General features: G+C 39.3%; 2 protein-coding genes across 8 annotated transcripts in view; one reads left to right on the forward strand and one right to left on the reverse strand.

The window, feature by feature from the left end:
- BLNK (B cell linker) overlaps window positions 1-3,273 on the forward strand; it is a 168,591-nt gene extending 165,318 nt beyond the window's left edge. For 6 of the 7 annotated variants that reach the window (XM_030570035.1, XM_030570033.1, XM_030570036.1 and 3 more), the window contains one exon: window positions 2,785-3,273. In XM_030570035.1, coding sequence (XP_030425895.1) covers window positions 2,785-2,904 — 120 coding nt within the window. In that variant the 3' untranslated portion in view covers window positions 2,905-3,273. The remainder of the gene's footprint in view (window positions 1-2,784) is intronic. The other variant, XM_030570034.1, reaches the window with a different exon arrangement.
- A 4,393-nt stretch (window positions 3,274-7,666) lies between these two features.
- Window positions 7,667-20,439, reverse strand: ZNF518A (zinc finger protein 518A). The gene is made up of 3 exons (XM_030569942.1): window positions 20,195-20,439; window positions 17,602-17,730; window positions 7,667-15,117 (listed from the first exon to the last, which is right to left on the reverse strand). The coding sequence occupies exon 3, from the start codon at window positions 14,990-14,992 to the stop codon at window positions 10,334-10,336; it is 4,659 nt and encodes a 1,552-aa protein (XP_030425802.1). The 5' UTR covers window positions 14,993-15,117; window positions 17,602-17,730; window positions 20,195-20,439; the 3' UTR covers window positions 7,667-10,333.
- Between the last annotated feature and the right edge of the window lie 1,032 nt (window positions 20,440-21,471).

The raw sequence follows: 21,471 nt of genomic DNA on the forward strand, positions 1-21,471 counted from the left end.
TGATCTCTTGGGTTGCATTTGCATAACTGTTAAAACTCTTCTGAAGTGTAATCATAGAATCATAGAACTGGAAAGGACCTCAAGAGGTCATCTGGTCCAGTCCCCTGCACGCGTAGCAGGACTAATAAACTCCTGCCAGGAATGGTCTAGGTAATCTAACATGCTCTTAAAAATCTCCCATGACAGAGACTTCACAACCTCCCTAGGCAATTTATTCCAGTGCTTAACCATCCTGACAGTTAGGAAGTTTTTCCTAATGTACAACTTAAACTTCTCTTGCTGCAATTTAAGCCCATTGCTTCTTGTCCTATCCTGAAAGATTAAGAAAAATAATTTTTCTTCCTCTTCCTTGTAACAACCCTTTACATACTTAAAAACTGCTATAGTGTCCCCTCCCAGTCTTCTCTTTTCCAGACTAAACAAACCCACTTTTTTCAATCTTCCCTCATAGGTCATGTTTTCTAGACCTTTAATCATTCATGTTGCTTTTCTCTGGTCTCTCTCCAATTTGCCCACATCTTTCCTGAAATGTGGAGCCCACAACTGAACACAATACTCCAGTTGAGGCCTAATCAGCATGGAGTAGAGTGAAAGAATTACTTCTCATGTCTTGCTTACAACACTCCCGCTAAAACTTTTTGCCCGAGGGCCACATCTAGGTATAGAAATTGTATGGCAGGCCATGAATGCTCACAAAATTGGGGTTGGGGTTTGGGAGGGGGTGAAGGCTCTGGGATGGCTCCAGAAATGAGGAGTTTGGATGCAGGAGGGGGCTCCAGGCTTGAGGGTGAGAGGTTTGGGGTATAGGAAAGTGCTGCGGGCTAGGACCAAGGGGTTCAGAGGATGGGAGGGGGATCAGGGCTGGGGCAAGACATTGGGGTATGGGGGGGGAAAAAGGGCTCCGGCTAGGAATGCAGGCTCTGGGGTGGGGCTGGGGATGAGGGGATTGAGGTGGAGAGTGCTCCTAGCTGGGACTGAGGGGTTCAAAGGGCGGGAGGGGGATCAGGGCTGAGGCGGGGAGGTGGGGCACCAGGGGGTGGCTCAGGAGTGCAGGCTCAGGGTAGCGCTTACCTCAAGCGGCTCCCGGAAGCAGCAGCATGTCCCCTCTCCAGCTTCAATGCTGAGGTGCAGCCAGGCAGTTCTGCTACACACTGCCCCATCCGCAGATGCTACTCCTGCAGCTCCCACTGGCTGTGGTTCCTGGCCCGTGAGAACTGCAGGGGCAGTACTTGGGGTGGGGGCAGCATGCGGAGTGGAGCCCCCGACTGACCCTACACGCAGGAGCCACAGCGGGAACATGCCGCTGCTTCTGGAAGCCGCGTGGAGCAGCCTCAACCCTGCTCCCCAGCTGCAGCAGGGCAAGCCCCAGACCTCACTTACCAGCAGGAGCTCGAGGGCCAGATTAAAACAGCTGGCAGGCTGGATGCAGCCCGCAGGCCATAGTTTGCCCACCCGTGTGCTAATACATACCAGAATGACGTTCGCTTTTTTTGCAACAGCATTACACCATTGACTGATATTTAGCTTGTGGTCCACTATGCCCCGAAAGCCCTTTCCGCAGTTCTCCTTCCTGGGCAGTCATTTCCCATTTTGTATTTGTGCAGCTGATTGTTCCTTTCTAAACGGAATATTTTGTATTTGTCCTTTTGAATTTCATCCTATTTACTTCAGACCATTTCTCCAGTTTGTCCAAGTCATTTTGAATTTTAATCCTGTCCTCCAGCACTTGCAACCCCTCCCAGCTTGGTATCATCCACAAACTTTATAAGTATACTCTGTATGCCACTATCTATATCATTGATGAAGATATTGAATAGAACCAGATCCAGAACTGATCCCTGCAGGACCCCACTGTGTCAATGTTATGCTACATGGATAATCAGGCTATTTCTAAAGCAGTATGGAGATTTGGAGGCTCAAATACCATTCTCACATGGTAGGAGGCCATGAGGGAATTAGGCTTAGCCCTACCTGAGCTTCATTATCTGCCTCCCAGGGGATGGGTTTCAGGCCAGAGATGAGGTAACAGCCTGAAGACCACCTGTTCTTCAGATAAAAGGCTGGCAAGGAGGTCAGGGAGACCTGCAGGAGGGATAGCTCAGTGCTTTGAACATTGGCCTGCTAAACCCAGAGTTGTAAGCTCACTCCTTGAGGGGACCATTTAGGAATCTGGAGCAAAAATCTGTCTGGGGAGCAGTCCTGCGTTGAGCGGGGGGGTTAGACTAGATGATCTCCTAAGGTCCCTTCCAACCCTGATAGTCTATGATTCTGGGAAAGGGGACAACCAACACCACCATGTTTATGTAGGACTATTGATTTTGAGAAATAAACCAACCCTCAAGTAAAAGGGAATGAAATTTTAGTACTGTTTGGAGCTTTATTTGACACACTGGCTAGGGATTGGCTCCTGCAACCAGCTTCCAGATCACCTAGATCATCACCTTTGAATAGCTCAATCTCAGTGGCCTGTCCCAAAACCTTCTTCCTATAATGAGCAATAGGAGAACTGAAACGTAATTATCATTACCATATATTTGTTCAAATTTCTCTATTCTATTGCCTCCTTCAACTGTTAGAGGACACAAAGTACACAGTGGAGGCAACATACTTAGGCACAGGGGACGGGAGACACACCTATTTGATAACATGATCTCAGAAGATCCTGTAGTTCCAAAGATGACCATGATAGAGAGAAAGATGATGAGGTAGTGATTCTTGTGATTTTCATTTTGTTAGCCAATTAATTGATGAGACTTCTAACTGATTTCTGTTTTCTCAATCCAGCGCTTCACAAGTGTTGCTGAAATAATAGAAAATCATCAGCATACACCCCTTGTTTTAATCGACAGCCAAAATAACACAAAAGATTCCACCAAACTGAAACATATTGTTAGAGTTTCATAATTACACTGAACTGTAACAAGATAAGATTTTTATATTTTTCCAACTTCCCAAAGTTTCTGGAATAAGTATTTTAAACAAATTTTTTTTTTTAAAAATTCAATGTTCAAAGAACTGCATCTACCACAGCTCGCTGTTTTCAAGAAAGTAATTCCTTTGCAAGATCCAGGACTCTTGAAAGTAGAATGACTGTAACTAAGAAATGGACTGCTGTATGCAACCCAACAAGGACATTATTTTACACCATGTCTGGGATTTCGAGATATGAATGGATTAGCACTGCCTAGAGTTCTACTCCGACTGTCTGATTCATGAGGTTTCTGGTTGTATTTTTAAATGTGCAAATAAAATGTAAAAATACTGTAAAATGAATAATGTACAGTAATATTACTGGTTGATATTTATTGTTGTGCTTTTAACTGCTGTCAGAGTACTTTAGTATAGCTTGAGTTTATCTTAGTGTGAATATTATCTTTGCATGAGCTGCTTCATACCTTCTATTGTTACAAAAAATATCAATGTACAGTTGCTCATATGCCTGTATTTTTTCTCCCATGTATATTTTTGGCTAGACAGTTTTCTCAAATGCCTGTCTGCAAATTGTTACCTGTAGGATTTAGTGCTTAATGTAGGAACACCAGATTCCTTCATTGCTAAATATTACTTAAACACTACATTCTTGGGCAATCAAGAGGGAAATTGAGGCAGGATTACTACAGTGCCATGCTGCAGGTTGGCATGTTCCAGGATCACCACCTGTGCAATTCCAGCATCTGCCACTAGTAGATACAAGAGACAAGGTGGGTGAGGTAATATCGTTTATTGGACCAACTTCTTTAGGTGAAAGGTACAAGCTTCCAAGCTACACCGAGCTCTTCTTCAGGTCTGGAAAAGATAATCAGCGTCCCAGCCAAAAACAAGGTGGGACAGATTTTTTTTAGCGTAAGGGATAAGCAGCTGTTGCAGGAGATCCTTTAAGATGAAGTGAGCAATTAACACCTCTGCAGTCGTAGGACAAAGGGAGGGCTAGTGGGTTACAAATTGTTGTCATGAGTAAAATAAGTATCTCTATTGAGTCCATGATTTTTTTAATCTAGCCAAGTTATGAGTTCAAGCTCCCAGGCATGACATGACTAGGAGATATGTCAGCTGTTTTCATCAGATACCAAGTCAAGTGGGTTCTAAATATATTAAGTTGTTTTTAGTCTGACAGCTGAGGACATAGTAATTATTTGTTCAGATATCTTTCATATTACAATGCAATACAAAAAAAGTACTCCAGTTGACTTTAAGAATAATTAATGCATAGATAAATGTTGAATCAGTGAACAATAATTTTAGGGCTAAAAGTAAGGCTTAATTGTAAGGAAGACATCTCAAACTCCTTTTAGTTCCAAAGCTCAGCGAGAATGCAGAACCATCTCACTTACTTATTCATATTAACATGCAAGAATTAGAGTACTTGATGTCCGCCTGGTACTAAAATTGCAGCATAATGACCAAGTAGTGTAATTTATTCCTGCCAGTACTGTTCTTTGAAAGACATGGGAGCTCACATTCTCAAAATTCAAAAGCTGAGACAAAACTACATTCCTTTCTCTCTCTAAAACCACCCCTAGTAGGCAAGTTGTAAAAAGACAGAAAAACTGGGTGCTGATGTCACAATAGCTCTGGAACAAAGTGATACTAAAACTTGTTACAGAAGTTGTTTGTCAGACTTTGTGTATTGCTATTGTAACAAAGAATACACAATGGGCCAAATTCTAGGCCCACTAAGGTCACTTTGCACATCTGGAATGGCAGGAGCACAGCGCTGTTAATATTTTAGCCCAAAGCATTTAGTTATTCTCCAGATTTTCCTAACAGGAGAAATGCTAGCCCCATACCTTAAACAATTACCATCCACTCCCAATAAGTGTGCTAGAATTTTAATATCTGTCCCTTTATATACATATACACACTATATGCAAATTACATTAAGAATATTAAAGTTACTAAGCACTCAGACATTAGGAAATGTCAACAATGTGCAACCTTAATTTGGCATACTTGTGCACATGCATTATGATATAGTCTTTAATTACATGATCAACTACTATTTTTCCACACAACCACCGCTTCATTCAGTACACATGATGGTGTGTGCTCACCTGAGTAGCTATTCAGTATTTTGTTTTCTATATATGGCCCCATACCTTATTTACTGCATAATATTCAAACCTACTCTGAAAAGAGAATTATTTCCTCACGGGCTTTTCTATCATGCTCATCACTATAGTATCTGATTGTTGTGAAAATAAATGAATATACGAGAAGCATTCACAAAGTGAACGGTGGTATTATCCCCATTTTACAGCTGGGGAACAGAGACAAAGAGGTTAAGGTCAAAAGGCTCCAATAATTTTTGGTGCCCAATGTAGGACCTTACTTTTTAAAATGTTTATTATATAGCACTTATGTTCAAAGCACAGCTCCCTCAATTATAGTTCCCACTGTAAGTGCTCAGCACTTCTGTAACTCAGACATTCAGAAAACAGTGAACACACAATTAGTGACCATCTGTGAAATTCTGGTTTAAGTGACTTGCCCAGCATCACAGAGGAACTCTGTGGCAGAGGCAGGGATAGAATCCAGTTCTCCAGGACAGCACTCAGCTATCTAAACCATGAGACCATCTTTTCTCTTCTTGCAATCTTCTACCTCACTAACCTCACAACTTCCAACGTCTGCAACAAATGAAATGGACCCTACAAACAACAGCCCCCTTTACTACACCGCACTGATTATCCCTAGAGTACCATACCCCTAAACCACTAAATGAAAAGGGGGTCCTGTAGGGAAAAAAAAGTATGTGGTCATGTAAATAAAGACATAATACATATGCATGCACTGGGGTGTAAAATTAAGGTTGCATAGGTAACCTTACATCTGACATTTCCCAACTTTTAAGTGCTTGACTTTGCAACTTTATTCATGTTCTTTTAACATAGTTTTTTGTGTAATATCCTAGGTTTTTAAGAATGCAAGTTGGAAAAAAAAAAAATTCTATCGTGGCAGCATATTGGCACCTATATGGCACAGAACTCTGTGTTTGAGTTAACAGACTAACTAACTGATAGCAGCAGTAAGTTGTCATCCTCAATATGGACCAGCCACTAGAGGGGAAGACACTTTGCCGGTGTGTTTCCAGATTTTTGCTGCCAGCAGAGGAATGATTGAAATCTTGAATTCAATTCCAGGTTCTGGAAGGAAGTGTGCTCTAGTAGACACAGACCAATCAGCCCCTGTTCCTTCCTCCTCCACCCAAAAAAAAAAAACCACATTGATCCCTTCTGCTCCTGTCCTAGTCCTATCTCTCCCCAGCCAGCCTCCTCATCCTAGTCCCATTCTTCTCGGACATGCTCCCTAAGTACCAATTTTCCTTCCAACACAGCTCACAGTCCCAGTATCCCCACCCATTTCCTTGTGCAGCCAGTTCCTGACTCCAGGCCTCTCATCCAACCTCAGTCTTCCTCCTTCACTTGTTCTCATTTTCCATTGTGCCCATTTCCCCTTCCCATACTCCTTGTCCCAGTCTACTCCCACAGTTGCTGTCAGCCTGGTTCTTGTCCCCACTGCAATCAAATCAGGCTGTTGCTCTTTCACACTACCAAGGCACCAGCAGAAATGCCAGGACTGGACAACAGGATGGATTACTTGATAAATTCTGCTCTTCTGTTCATTCCCTCTAAAGCATCTGGCACCGGCCATTATCTGAAGACAGGATACTGGGCTGGGTGGAATCTTCCAACTCTCAGTTCCTATGCCTAGTACCGCAGCAACCTGCATGGAAATGCCTGCTCAGTCCCTGCACTCCAGGCTGTAGCATACTCAGTGGAGACAAAAATCCTCAATTTTGTTGCTCAACTTCAAGTATCTATGCAACGTGAATGAACAAATCTTTCAAAGGCTTAAAATTTGGCCAAATTTGGGTGGTTTTACACAAGAGAAAAAGGCACAAATCTGACACAAAGATCGTGCCATGTCTCTGCCAAATTTCAAATCTCTGCTCCCTCACATAAAGGCACAAGAGCACAACTAAACTATTTCCCCCAAATGTTGTTGTTGAAAGTTTCAGCAAAATGGTTCAGCCACTTCCAAGAACAGCCAGAAGTAGAATTCCAGCATGCAAAATTTCAACCCAAACAGTTAAAAGTTTGGCAAAATAATAAGCAACTGAAGACAAGGTCTTATAATGGGAAATGTCAGACAACCTCAACAGCAGGCAGCACTACCAACTGCATCTATGTTAATAAAAAGATTCTGGTGTGTGGTCTATTTATATGATCTTTACTTTGATGTTAGCAATAACCAATTCTAAAAAGTGTTTCCAAATGAACCAACTTTTTTTTTTTAAATCAATGAAATTTGGTAACTGTGTGGCTGCAACCCTTGCCAGTAGGTTTTCAGAAAGATATTTACAAATGCATTTTATGTACCTCTTAACAGGATCCTTCATCTATAACACAAAGATGCACAATGAATGCTTTAACTCTGAAGAAGCTGATATTTTCCAGACTATCAGCCACACAATACTTATGAAAAATGTATACAATGTGTGTGTATAAATATAGTTCCCCAAAAAATCTGGACTGATACCATATTACAACAGTCAATCACTGCATCCATATAATTCTGGATGGTGCAGCAGACTGTGTCAAGGTACAATTAAATCCTCGAGTCTTTTGTAACCAGCTTATTAGTAGTTAGAGATATAAAATTGATAATTCATACTGAGTTTTATAAAAGGATCAAAATTTAATGTCAATATAACAGGAATGAATTTCAAAAGCAACACAATTTTAGATTTACAACAAACATCCATATACCCACTCAGTCTGCTTAAGAGTTGCTTTGCTGCAGCAGGGGGCTAAAATCGCCATTACCATGTATGCTCTCATTTAGCTGCACTGCAGCACAAGCCACACAGAAGTAGCCCAAGTAGTAGATTCTTCATAAATTAGTATTAAAAAGCCAGGCAAGAGCCTCAGAACATTTCTTTTCTCCCCACTATATTAAAAGCTTTGCAAAATTAACAAATTGTGTGACAAATTCATTATGAGGCTTAAATTTCATCATGAAAGGAAAATATTTCAGACAATGAAATATTTGATCTGAAATGCTGCTCCATATGTGAATGCAAATATACATGTTTCAATCTAAATCCACTTATATACCCATTTATTACAGAGCTGAAGTAAAAACACCTCAAGAATGACGCAAGTCATTATTACAATGTTTTCTACCATCAAATTGCTTATTTTCATTTCCAGTAAAGACTGCTGCTTTGCTTCTACATAACAAAGCAACACACTCTTAAACACCTTCAAAACACATACCAACGCATTTTTTTCATACTTCCTCTCTCCCCCACCAAGGTAGGTGTCGGCATTATTCATGCGCAAAAAACACCTGCACTGTATACCAAAACAAACAACCCAAAAAGTCACAATGAACAAAAGTTTTAGCAGTCACTAGGAGAAACTGTGTGCTCAGCACTTTCTGGAGGAAAAACAAATAAACAAAAAGGGATGTTATTTTCGGACCTAAATATAAGTTTGGAGCTTAACTTTAGGCACCCATTTTTGAAAAATCTTGGCCAAAGAAAATATAAGTTAAAGACAGTTATAAAACTATTTGCATCTAACAACCTGTCGCTGCTAAACTTTTTTGCAGGGAGAGTTTAAGAGGAAATTTTTAAGTGTTTAAACGTTGAAAGCACATACTTTTCCTGATATAAAGTACCAAGCCCTATTTAAACATTAAAACAATTCGAGACATTTTAAAACAGAAAACACACTTATTACACCTTATGAAATAGAAGTTTAATCTAGTCTAATTTTGCTCCCATTGGGACTATGTTCACTGGACACAGGATCAGGCTCCATATTCATGTCAGAGTGACATTCATCTTTCTACAGAGAACCAGCCCAGAGAACCTATGTTCAGTTTAAGACCTCACAATGTTTTGACTGTGCAGAACCTTTGTTGAGAGCACAGAGCTGAATTTCATTCATTTAAGATTTCCAGCAACATTTCAAAAGTGAGTCAGATATTTAGAGTACAATCCTGCAGTTCTTATGCAAGACTCCCAGTGACTCCCTAAGGACTGCAGGATACAGCCCTAAATGTAGTAATCTCTGTGGTTCAGATTGTGATCCTGGCTGTGTGTCCACATAGGAAAGTAAGGGAGCATAAACTCTTTTATTCTCTTGCATGAGCCACTCCTATTTACCAGTGGCAACAGGAGGTACAGCAGCCTCTGCAAGGCTGTTAGTCCCCGTACAGATGGGTGGGCAGTGGGCAAAGTTTAGGCCTCCCCAAATACCAGACAGTGCAGTTGAGGAAGCAGAAAGGGAGAGTAATCTGCACTAGCTATAGGAACTGATTGTTTTGCCTGGAGCAAAGTCCTAGGACAGTGCAACTACATGCTGCCACTTACCTGGGATTTGTGATGGGGGTAGTACATACTGGGGCTAGAAAACACACATTTCTATAAACTCTCACAATCATTCTGTAAACACAGTTATAGCAAATTTAATATTGATGAGAATCAATACAGATTAGGAATGTTCACCATTTTTAAACACCATATACATTATGAATATATACTGTATCTTTCCAACTGATTCCATTCTCAGGCTCAATGTATTAACCACAATTGTAACACGTTTTATTAATTTATATGAAAAATACTTCACTAAGAAAGTAGACAAACTGCACAGAAATAGTACAAGTGTCATGTGCATAGCAATACAGCTTAAAGCATTCACATATGGCTTTGTTTAAATGAAACTAGTGGGGAAATGGTCCTATTTGGACCTATGGTTATACAGTTGACATAATGTAAACTGTTTCACATCTTTTAGGCACTTGCTAACAATAGTGTTCAATCCCTGAAAAAGCAAAATCAAAAACAATTCAAATTGAAAAAAAAAAAACAAAAAACCATGGGTAATAGCTGTGTGTAGTTGAAAAACCTTTAAATCAGTTTTAGTAGTGCATGCACAGAACTGAAAAGGGAAAGAAATTCTGTGCAAGATTTACAGCAAGTAACTGAGCAGTACAAAAATATTTACATGTTTAGGTTTTTAAATATGTACAGAACAAAAATCCTGGGAACTCATTCTATAGAATAATAAAAATATAGGACATGATAGTAATGAAAAATATATGCAGTTTTATGGTACTGTAATTGCAATTAGTTATACAACATCTAACCCACAAAGTTCTTTGTTGTATCTCAACATTTGATGCTATCATTTTGCATTATTTTAAAATTGTTTTATATTTATATACCATACCTAAGTAACCTGTGTATCATAATTCAACTTGGTTCTTTTTAAAACGAGTACTGTAAGGTATTTATTTTTGCTTTCTTCGCTAATCAAGATTATACTAATGAATTCCAGTCTCGGGTAGCTTCCATCAAATGTCTCTGTCCATGCCCTACCCAATTATCTTGATTGTCAAATACCCTACCACAAAACCAGCAACTAAAGTTAGCTTTCAGGGTATTATCAGAGGTAGTTTTCACAATCTGATAATTGTTTTTGCTTGTCTTTTTCAGTGTTAATTTTAACACAAATCTTTCTTTTACAGGACTAACAGGTTTTATCATCCTGTGCCTCCTTTGAGAGAGATCCTCAGTAGTAATGTCCAAAGTATTGCAATATGCTGGTTCCAGAAGAGCATCAATAGTTCTTTTTGACAATGAGACCTTAAGAACATGTCCTTTAAATTTAGTAATAGTTTTCATTACATTTACAACTTCTGGAACATCTGCATCAGGATGGTTCAGCACTACAACTGGCTGATTTCTCCGAGGACATTTTACAAGTTGTTTAGAATTAAAAGGAAGTAGTTTCAAAGTCCTCACAGTTTCCTTTGATGCCCTTGGTCTGTAAGGGCCACTTGATTCGCTAACAACTTCAGTTTGATTCTTTTCTTTGCACTTCCTGTGCAACATTATTTTCTTTCTAGGGGGTTCTTGGAAATCATCCTTAGTTTTTCGTTTGGAATTCTTGTTTCTTTGTGAAACCAGAGTTTCAGAACTTTTATGACCAGTTTGTTTCAAGCAAGGTTTGACTTTTGAAAGTTTGTTTCTGGTGTTCCACGTGGACCTTTGGCTACCATAACTATTCCCTTTGTTAGCAATTACTGCTTGTGTAGAATTAATTGAATACTTTTGTGACCATGCCCCTGTAGGCTTGGTGGAACATATAGGTTCTACAGGAAGTACACAATTAGAGCTTGCCAAAGAGGGATTTGCTGGCATCAATCTACCTGGTAAGAATAAGGCATCACTAGAAGTAAGAATAGTCTGTTTCTGCCCTATAGCAGGACTTTTAAAGGACTGCATTTTATCCAATTGTAGTGAGGGCACTGAGTTGCTAACTGATTGTTTCAGATCAGTAGCTGCATCAGAAGTAGAGGTCTTAATTTTCAGCAAAAGCTTTTGTTGCATGGCTCCAGTTTTCTTTGGTTGACAATTTTGATTATAAGCATTTTCTTGAACATTATGTTTCTGTACCACAGGCTTGTTTGGTGTCATACATTTCAGAAAAACTGCCTGTCGTCCATCAGGCAAAAGCGCATAAACAGGCTGCTTCTGTGGAATCTCCTGTTGTTTTACTGACTCCAAGGAACCAAACACAGTGCCGTGATGTTCTGGTAACATTTTTTCAGAAGAAATTCCTTTCATAGAAGAATCAACTGAATTTGTAATTACAAGAGGCGCTTTGAATGGCACGCTATTTGACAAATCACTTACTGCCCCATCAGACACAATGCTAACACCAGAGGAATTATTTACACTTCTAACACTGTCATTTTTCAACTCGGTCTTTGAAGTCGGTACTGTTATTTTACGATACTCTTTAGATGTAACTCTCCCTAAAATCTGAGAGCTATCACCAGTGACATTTGCAACTGTGCCAAGTGTCCCACTACTAAATGTCAATATCATTCCAGGTCTTTTATTTAAAAGGAAGGATGCAGGTATGCTTTTAGTCAAATGAACCTCTGATGAACTTGCTGATGGGAGAGGTCTTCCTGAAACAACTTGTAAGCTTGGTTGGTTAGCAAGATGCAAAGGTACAAGAAACCCTGGTGGAGGTGTCTGAACTAAAAGTGTTTTCTTCTGTTCTGGAAGAACTGGTGAGAAGCCGCTAGGATTCTGGGTTGCAGATCGCATCCTATCTTTTACCAACTGCTGTGTTATGATTGCATCTGTGTGAGTTTTAAGCAATGTACCAACACCCGCAGTTCTAGATAACTTATCCGTTTCTTCTGCATCAAGTGATGTCATTGGTGCCTGTCTTTCTTTCCCAAAACATATACCTTCATTTATTGTGCTACATTTCATGTTCAACTCTCTCTTAGACATACGAACACCTACATTAGAAGAACTGGCTAAACCACGTGCAGTGGAGTCTTTTAAGTGTGTAAAAGTTTTACTGTCTGTCTGATGACATGAAAATGACTGATCACAATGAAGTTTTACGCATGTATTTAACTTATTGTGAGATTCTTGCGGAGTAGTTGATTTTACTCTTAGCACATCTTGAAGTAATTGGTTTACTTCAGGTGACAAATAATTGGATGCCTGTTTACTATGTAACGAGAAAACTGATGTGATTTTAGGCATAAGGGATGAATTAGCACAATCTGAAATATTTTCTGCTTTAGATTTCTCAGCTACATTTTCAAACACTTGGTTTATATTAGTGTCCAAATACTGTTTGCTACCACCATGCCATTTTTCCATAAAACACTGTCTGTCAATAACACATTTAGATTGGTTTCTTGAAGAGACAGAATTATTCTTAGTGTTTACATGTCCATAAACTGAATTAATATTTAACTGGGATGATACACATTTTTCAGGATTTAAACCTCTCACTGACTGTGAAAATGAGGCTGTAGAGTCACTTCTCAAGCTGTTTTGAAGAAACATTTTGCTGGACATAAAGTCTTTAGGTTTGTCATCTGTTGGCATCCAAATGCTACATGGATTATCTGAAGAGTCTATTTTAGAGTAATTATGAAAAGGCAGTAGTCCCTGGCTAGATGAATCAACTGATGGATAGTAGACATGATTAGGTCCACCGTTATTGCTCACTCCACCATTTTGTATTTTAGGGAAGGGCATTTTCATGGGGTCATAATGAAGTGTATTTGTAACTGTGGGAGATAATACCTGAGGACGACTAGGAGCAATACAACTTTCCCATGAGAGAACATTACTCCTACTTCCAACCTTTGTCACCAAGTCACATGGAGGTGCAGTTGATCCAGGCTTCATTGGCAAATGAGTTGCATTCTTTCCTATAACTACAGTGGGAGATTCTATAGTCTGAGAAATAGTCTTACCATGTGATAAAGCATTATTTTGTTTTTCTGCTTTTGTTTTTCCTGAACAAGGAGTAGAAAATGAAAATGGAGTGGAGGTTAATGAGTGAAGAGAATTATTCTTCAGAGTTTGCTGATTAGTTACATGTGATGTAGCACTTGAAGATAAGCCAAAAGTATCAGCAGTTTGTAGCAAAGAATCAGCTGAGGCATCTTTAACACCATCAGATTTTTGTCCCGACAAATACACATTCTGTTTATTTGTAGGCAACAATTTTATTACAATATGCTGTTTTCCATCCACCATCTTAAATCCCATAAATTTAGCACTGTAGTTTGCTGGAACAGATATTTTATTATTTTTCACCATCAGAACTGTAGGTCCATGTACAGCATTTTTCAATAATCCCAAACCAAAACTTGACCCATCTTCTGCTTTATTGTATTGCATGGTAGTAGGAGACACTGTTCCACCTTGGAGATTATGCTTTTCATTATGTATAATTTGATCTTTTTCTTCATTCATATGCAGCTCCTTTACAGACTGGTTTAGCTCTTCAGATTTGGGTTGAATTTTATTCAAATTCCTAAGCACTTGTGCATTTTGCTCTTCAGTTTTGTCATTTCCATTGTTAATTCTTTTCCGTCTCCAAAGTGCTTTCCTCGATGCTCCTGTTTTGTACCTTCTCAAAATAAGCTTGAGCCCTGCTGGAGTCTTTACTATTCTTTTTTCACATTTATCCTTCTCCAGTTTATCTTTTGCATATAAGTGATCTCTATGCAAAGCTATTACATGCTTTAAAAGGTAATCCTTCCGTGGTGCACTATAGTTGCAATACTGACAACTGAAAGGAAATGCACCAGTGTGAACAAGAAGATGCTCCTGAAACTCCCCTTTTGTAAAGCTGACATGATGGCATTTGCCACATTTATACTGGATTTCGTTATGTCTATGAATGTGCTGAACAAATGTGCCCACATCTCGGGTAGAAAACCCACACTTTTCACATTGAAAATGACCATTTATACAATGCTTTGATGTGAAGTGTTTTGTCAAGTCCAACAGGGTATATATATGTTCATCATTACAAATCTCACATTTTACTAAAGTGCTGCGATGGATGCGGCGATGTTGTTTAAACAACTGGAAGTCATTGGCTGAAAAATTGCACATTTCACAAGGATATGAAGGCAACTCTCCATAGTGTAACAGTTGAAAGTGTTTCTGCAGATCATTCGGGCTATATCTAATTTTGTCTCTACATTTTGTACAGGTGAAATTCAGTATCTTTGCTGAAGTTTTCAAACCCTCTTCTTCAAACTGCACTTCTGGTTTGCTTTGCAAACTGTAGCTCTCTGAACAATTTAGATGACTTCCATTTACTTTCTCTTGACTTAAAGATTTTCTTGCAGTTTGCTGTTTACACTGAAATAATTTTCTGAATCTATCAACTTCATTTTTCAATACCACTTCATTTGGAATGTTCACTTTGGGCAAATCAATTTTCACATTTTTCAGTCCACAAGAAAGACTGACATCTAAAATCAGTGGTGGAGGCATTACACTTATAGTATCATTCACCAATGCTTTTTCCACAGCATTATCTGGAATACAAACACAAAGTTTCTTTGCAGCAGCATCTTGTAATAAAGTGGTCGGCTTTTTATCACAAAAAGTTTGTTCCTTTTCAGATGGCATGGTTTTAAAAATATTCTCTATTTTGTTTCAGGGAGATCTTGTGAGTTTTTGTAATTTTTGCAGCAGACAAGCCTGTTATGCAGAAATATCTTCAGAGTTCCAGGACTTTCTCCATTTTAATTTCCCTGAAATTAAAAATAGCACAGTGAATGCTACTTTTTAAAAGCTGATTCAATTGTAACATACTCCTTACAAAATTATTTAAGTATAGTTTATGAGCCAGCATTTTAAATATATTTTTAAACTGTTTATTACTTTTATATATTTGCATTGCATGGCACCCAGGAGAAACAGCACCAATACAAAAACCAAAGTCTCTCTCCAACAATTAAATTAACTTTATTTTTATGAAACTTTTTTGGATCATTTGGGCATTATATTTTGAAAAATATATTTTTAAAGTTGTACGTGCTATACCTATTGACAAAAGAGAAGAATACACTTTAACAGTTCACAGCTACATCTTTATGGTTTTTGTTTTCCTCACAACATAGCTTTTTGTAAACAGAAGTCTTCAATATATGTTCATATTGTGTAAGCATCAGAACTTCTGAGTGCCTTTTTTATTAAGTCAGATTTTATTATTTACTCAGGAACAGATATACTTTGGATTCAATCCATATAAAAATAATTAACTTTACTATGACATGGGTCATGAAAAGGCATCTACTGTATTATGAATTAATTCCTAAAGTATGCAGTGAAATTTGACTTCATTAAAATATGAAAATGCCCCTACTTTTGTTAAGTTTTCACTATTCATACTAGTAGCTAAACATTGTGTAACAGAAACCAGTATCATCTAATCTTGGGGAATAGCCAGATTTAAGTTTTACTTTACAAATGATGTGGACAAAAAATCTGTATCAATACAAAGCAGCACAAGAGGCTTCACTGGCATAAGGTCTGGAAGCTCAAGTCCATGTTTGGAATCAAGGTTCCCACATGGCAACATAGTATCAGGTCCAATAGATTGTCACAGGAAATCATTTTCACTCCTTAAAGGTAAACTGTAAAAAACAAAAAAACAAAAAAGGGGGTTGCCCTTCCCTGCTTCTTCAAAATCTATAAAATTCTCTTTCCTGCTTAGTTTTTTTAACGTTAGAAAAAATGATGATATCTTCACGTCCCTCTTTTCTGGAGTGTTTTAGCAAAATTTTTGGAGATGTTGCTTGAGTAGTAGAGTCACAAGATACTGTAACATGAGCAGCAGCCTCCACACACACATGCATAACGACACAAGGTGATGAGGATACTGAATCACAGATCATTTCATTGATTAACATTCAAACTGTAAGAATGAGTTTTTTCATCCTCTCTTGGTTAGGGGTATGCAAAAGCTACAGTATAGGTAACAGGCTCTGACAACAGCACAACTGAGGTTCTCCAAATATTTTATCATAGTCCTCTAGCAAGAGAAGACCCAATATTAAACACATTAAAATCAAGCATCAAGATAGAAGCTGAAGAAAATTCCAAGGCTCTATTTACACATCAGTGGAGCAAGAAAGGCAAAAAAACATTTTTACACATATTCTTTATTGCACACCTGTAAAAAAATATTATTAGGATTACTAAACAAGTCTTCCAAATAATAAAGAGCAAAACATTTTCCAGTATTTTATACAACTTTTCAATAGTAATATATTATATGCTCTTATAGTATAGTAATAGCAATATTTTAGACTGAATTAAAATTCAACTAACAGCGTTCCTCAGTTAAGTGAATCACAGAGTTTTAAATTACACATTTGGTGTTCTTAAAACCAATAAAAATACCCAACACACACACTTAGAAGTCTTTGGTAATGAAGACCAATGACCTAGCATACAGAAAAGAGGAATTTTATTTTTAGATAAGCTACTGTACATTTCCTGTTTATACTCACAAATGTGAGATTAGTCCATCTGATATTACTCTATTTTGTGCCATCACAGAAGCACTACATATACATTTCATTGTTACTAAAATAAAAATATACTACTGTTTCCTCTTGTCAACACTAAGATCCACTGATGTACTGCTATATAAGTAGAGAAAATAATCTAGCTCCCAAACAAAGCATGGGTGACAAAGTATGGCTCAGAATTCTTCACTGTAGCTGGATATTATTAATAGACAAGATGCAATCCATTCAAATTATTATGTCCCAGCATGCCATGCTCCATCCTGATGCTAGTAGCCAGCTGCTCAGATGATGATGGAGCATTATACTGAACACTGAGACCAGTAATAACTACAGACTGCATTTTGCATTAAAAATGAAGGCAGTATGCTGTATTTTATGCAAATGTGAACTTCAGGTTCCTATTATGGCACCAGTGTGGTCCTGAGTTGGGCAACCTTTCATTATCTGGATAAAACACAGATGCTCTTGGCAAAGTGTTTGCCAGATATATCCAACCAAGGTAAATTCTACTTAACTTGTAACTTGTGTGGTTAATTAGTTTAACATTCATATGCTAATATAAAACTGCCTCACTGTATAATAGGAAATTTTTTCTAAGTGTAGCTCCCCACACAACAAACAAAATTCTTAACTAGTAAACTTACAAAATAGAAGCCCAGTGAAATTTTTGTCTTTTAGCTAGCCATACATTGAACTTACTCAGTACGGAAAGATGAGATTTCAAATCTTCATTTGCCTTTTCAACATTTTTCTTCCACAAGAATGAAAGGCATAAAAATACAATGATCAGAAAAGGCCACAGTCAGGAGAAATACTTAAGAGAAGGATCTAGAAATAAAAGGATAGAGATTTTAAAGCTGTTAATACAAGAATTTCAAAAACAAGCATAAATTCTTCACAATCTGACATTGTGTGTGTTTTTAGCCAAATGAAGGATGGGACAAATTCTTATATAACAAATATGGTTCTGTCAAGAAGAATGGAGTAATTTGTGATATGACCTATAAATCTATGAGTGGAATTAACATAGTTGGGAGAGTACATTTTTGTTTTTTGATTGCCATCGATTTCTTGGGTACTTCTAAGGTGCCTATAACTTTGGTAACCAAGTAGCCAGACATGATAGTTGTCAACAAATCATAGAAAGAGAACACTACGTGGCACCACAGGGCTTGTATACATTTACAACGATGCAGCTGCAGCACTTTGTGAAGATGCTACCTAGGCCAACAGGAAAGCTTCCACCTTCCCAAGAAGGAAGAAGCCCTCCCATCAACATAGTGCTCTCTACATCAGGAGTTCAGTCAGTATAACTCCGCTATTACACCAACATAAGTTTGTAGTGTAGACCAGGGCTCAGTCCATTGATTTCTGAATCTGCACCAACACCACCACAAAGTTTAACTTTGGCCAAGTCATACAACTATTTCTAGAGGATTTTGAAAAAATGTTTTTAAAAAGAAAAGGGGGGACATGAAAGGAACGGGAATTAGTCTACCCACTACCATTTGAAAATAAAACTGGATTGACATATCTTATATTTTATACCATGAGTAAGGATCCAATCTTGAAAACATTATGGATATGCTTAACTTTACTCAGATAAGTAAGCAGTTTCTAGATTTTTCTAGGCCCCAATCTTGTTTTGAAGGACTTCCAGCTTGCCAATATGTTGTTAAAACATGATGTAGGTGAAAACAAAAGCAAGCCATTGAATACAAAGAAGAAATGACCCAGTTTAATCTGATCATAATCAAGTATTCTTATTTTTAACATAAAAAACAAACAACATTAGTCCTTTGTACACAAATTTAACTCCATGTCCATTGAAGTTCAAAAAAAAAAAACTATTATACATTTTCATCAAATAGTAAGGAAAAAAAATAAATTTGAAATATAGTAAGGTTACAGCCAATTAATATTGTCAAAGTCTTGCATAAATTTTGTTTCCACTATGTTAAATTTTCTAGTTTAAAAATAACTTTCACATTTTTGGTCAAATCTGCAAACTTTCACTTATTTAAGCAGATCTTTGACTTCAACAGGAATATGCACGTTTAAGAGCTTACAGAAATAGGGTCTGATGTTAAAGTATATTTGAGCTCTCATATCTTTATTTTATGAAAACAAAGTGAAACTTGTTAAATTTGAACAAAAATCTGAGACAAAATTATGATGGACATTAACTGAGAAAGGTTTATTGTTTATAAAAGCATCTTATGTTAGAAATACAGTGCTATGCAATCACCATAAAATACCTACAATTGCTTTCTTGAGCTACATTTCTAACAGTCTATAAAAAGCTTTATTAAATATATTATTAGCACAGCGTACACATTTTAGACACTCTAAGCACCACAATTAAGTAGCTCTTTCTAAAGGCTACCAGCTGACTACTCTACTCATGGTAAGACATAAAACCATTGTGAACAGTTTTCTAGTCTTGGGTATAAGCTCTCAGGGAAAAAAATGTAATGTGTGAGAGTGCATACACATATATGGTAGCCAAACAGGGCTGAAATACAAACCCCAAGGTGTAAAAACGTGTGTTTAGCTACCTTTATGAACACTTCTGAAGTAGTACATTTTAAACTATTACCAGCCATTACTACAAGACACTCTAAGCAAAAGTGGGCTGGGGGTGGGGAGACCCCCTTTTCTGAGGCACTGAGACGAGAATCCCTCCTTGTAGACTTACTCAAGCTTTTCAGGCAACTCAGGCTCTGGTGAGACCCAGGGCACCTAATGGGCAGTGAGTGGTCTCCCCCCGCAGCCAGTCAGCTATCCTCAGCCTGATCCCCATCAGGCTAGGCAGTGCTGGGCAGCCCCCCACACCTGGCTGCCCCGCTTCGGGGTCCCAGGGAGCGGGGAGTTCCCGGGGACGCTGAACTTCCGCTGCTGCCCACGGAGATGGCAGAGTTGCCAGGCGGGGACTCTACTGGCCCCTCAGCCAGGCGGAAGGATACACGGGCACAGACGATGGGAGCCCTGCCATGCGGCAAAAGGAAACACTTAGTGCCCGCGGAAGGGGGCTCAGCCGCCTTCCCTCTTGCTTCCCCCTCGCCTCCCGCCACCCACCCGGAGCCTGGGGCCACCCCACAAACTTTCATGGCGGAAGGCGCACGGAACTATTTGATGGCTCAGCCCTACAGCAGGACGGCTTCCTGCCCCGCCAGGGAGTCGCCTCCTGCTTTCCGCAACCCCCTCCCGTGCACGGGGCCGCAGCCCCCTCCTTGGGGGGCCGCACGAGAGCCCGTCCGCCCGCTGGGGACCGTGCCCTGCGCCCACTTACCTTGCCCGTCTCCATAGCCCTCCGAGTCACAATTGGCGGCCATAACAGTTTCCATCCGGGGACTGTGGGGCTGCCGAGCTGAGCCCAGCCCAGCAATGGGGGGTGGGGGTGGCGGCGGAGGGATACGCGCTTCACCTGGGACAGACGGACGGAGGCCGAGGAGGCCCAAGGGGGGAGTGTGTTCTGATGACCCTCCAGGCCCCCAGTTGAGGGGAGTGGGAGGCTGCCTGGCTGCCCCCCGTGTCCCTGTGCTGGCAGCTCTATGTTGACTGAAGTAGCTGCACAGCTGAGATCCTGCTATATATGAGGCAGCAGCATTGAAAACCCCATACACCCTCCCTCCTCCTCCTCCTCCTAGGGTGACAGATAGCAAGTGTGAAAAATCAAGGCACTTTTTGGAGTGGGCTATAGTTGCATATATAAGACAAAAACCTAATACTGGGATGTCTGGTCACCCTATTATCCTTGTCTATGAGTGGAGGGGCTGAGATGAGGGGGGCATGGCACAGGAACATAATACATGACCCCCAGTTGCAGGGCACCAACCTCCCACACATCCTCCTCTGACAGCCAAGTACATACCCCTCACCCTACACACAGACACACACAACCCCTTCAAAGCCGCAGACCTCGACCTTTTGAAATGGGGCCCTAACCCTGATGGATTATATGCGCACTAACCCCTGACCTATCCACTGCCCTTATCCAAACTAAGGTCACCTTCCTTCCCCTCCCCACAATACACGCCAACCAATTCTGGTTTTAGCAACAGTTTGCCATTCACCAAAATGAACCTTTTCTGTGGCCAGTGTACTTCAGTGGAGTAAAAAGTTGTATCTCTATTTTCCTCACCAAATATTGCTATTTATTTAGCAAGTTTATAATACCTTCACAGAAACACACATGCACCCCATTTCATTCAGATTCATTGAACAATGACAAGGTACTCATTATCATGCAGACATAGATGAAGATATGGTTTCTGCTTCAAGGAGCCCAGTGCAGATACAGACTATGCAGCTCACACGCATTAGCACATTAGAAATACCTGGCATAGATAAGATATTTTTACATACTCAAGGTAATGTAGCAACCAAAGCTGAAAGGTTCTGTGGAAGAAATGTTTCTTCAGAGACAAGTTGTTTACTTCACTAGAAAAGGGAGACTATTCCATGTATAAGGGTTAAACTACAGTTGCCATTTTCATAACAATTATTGTTAGTAGAGTGTTGTGTTTGTGGTGCTTTAAAAGACATATAAAAAGGCAAGGTCCCTGT

The sequence above is a fragment of the Gopherus evgoodei genome, chromosome 7, assembly GCF_007399415.2.
Source record: "Gopherus evgoodei ecotype Sinaloan lineage chromosome 7, rGopEvg1_v1.p, whole genome shotgun sequence".
NCBI lineage: Eukaryota > Metazoa > Chordata > Testudines > Testudinidae > Gopherus > Gopherus evgoodei.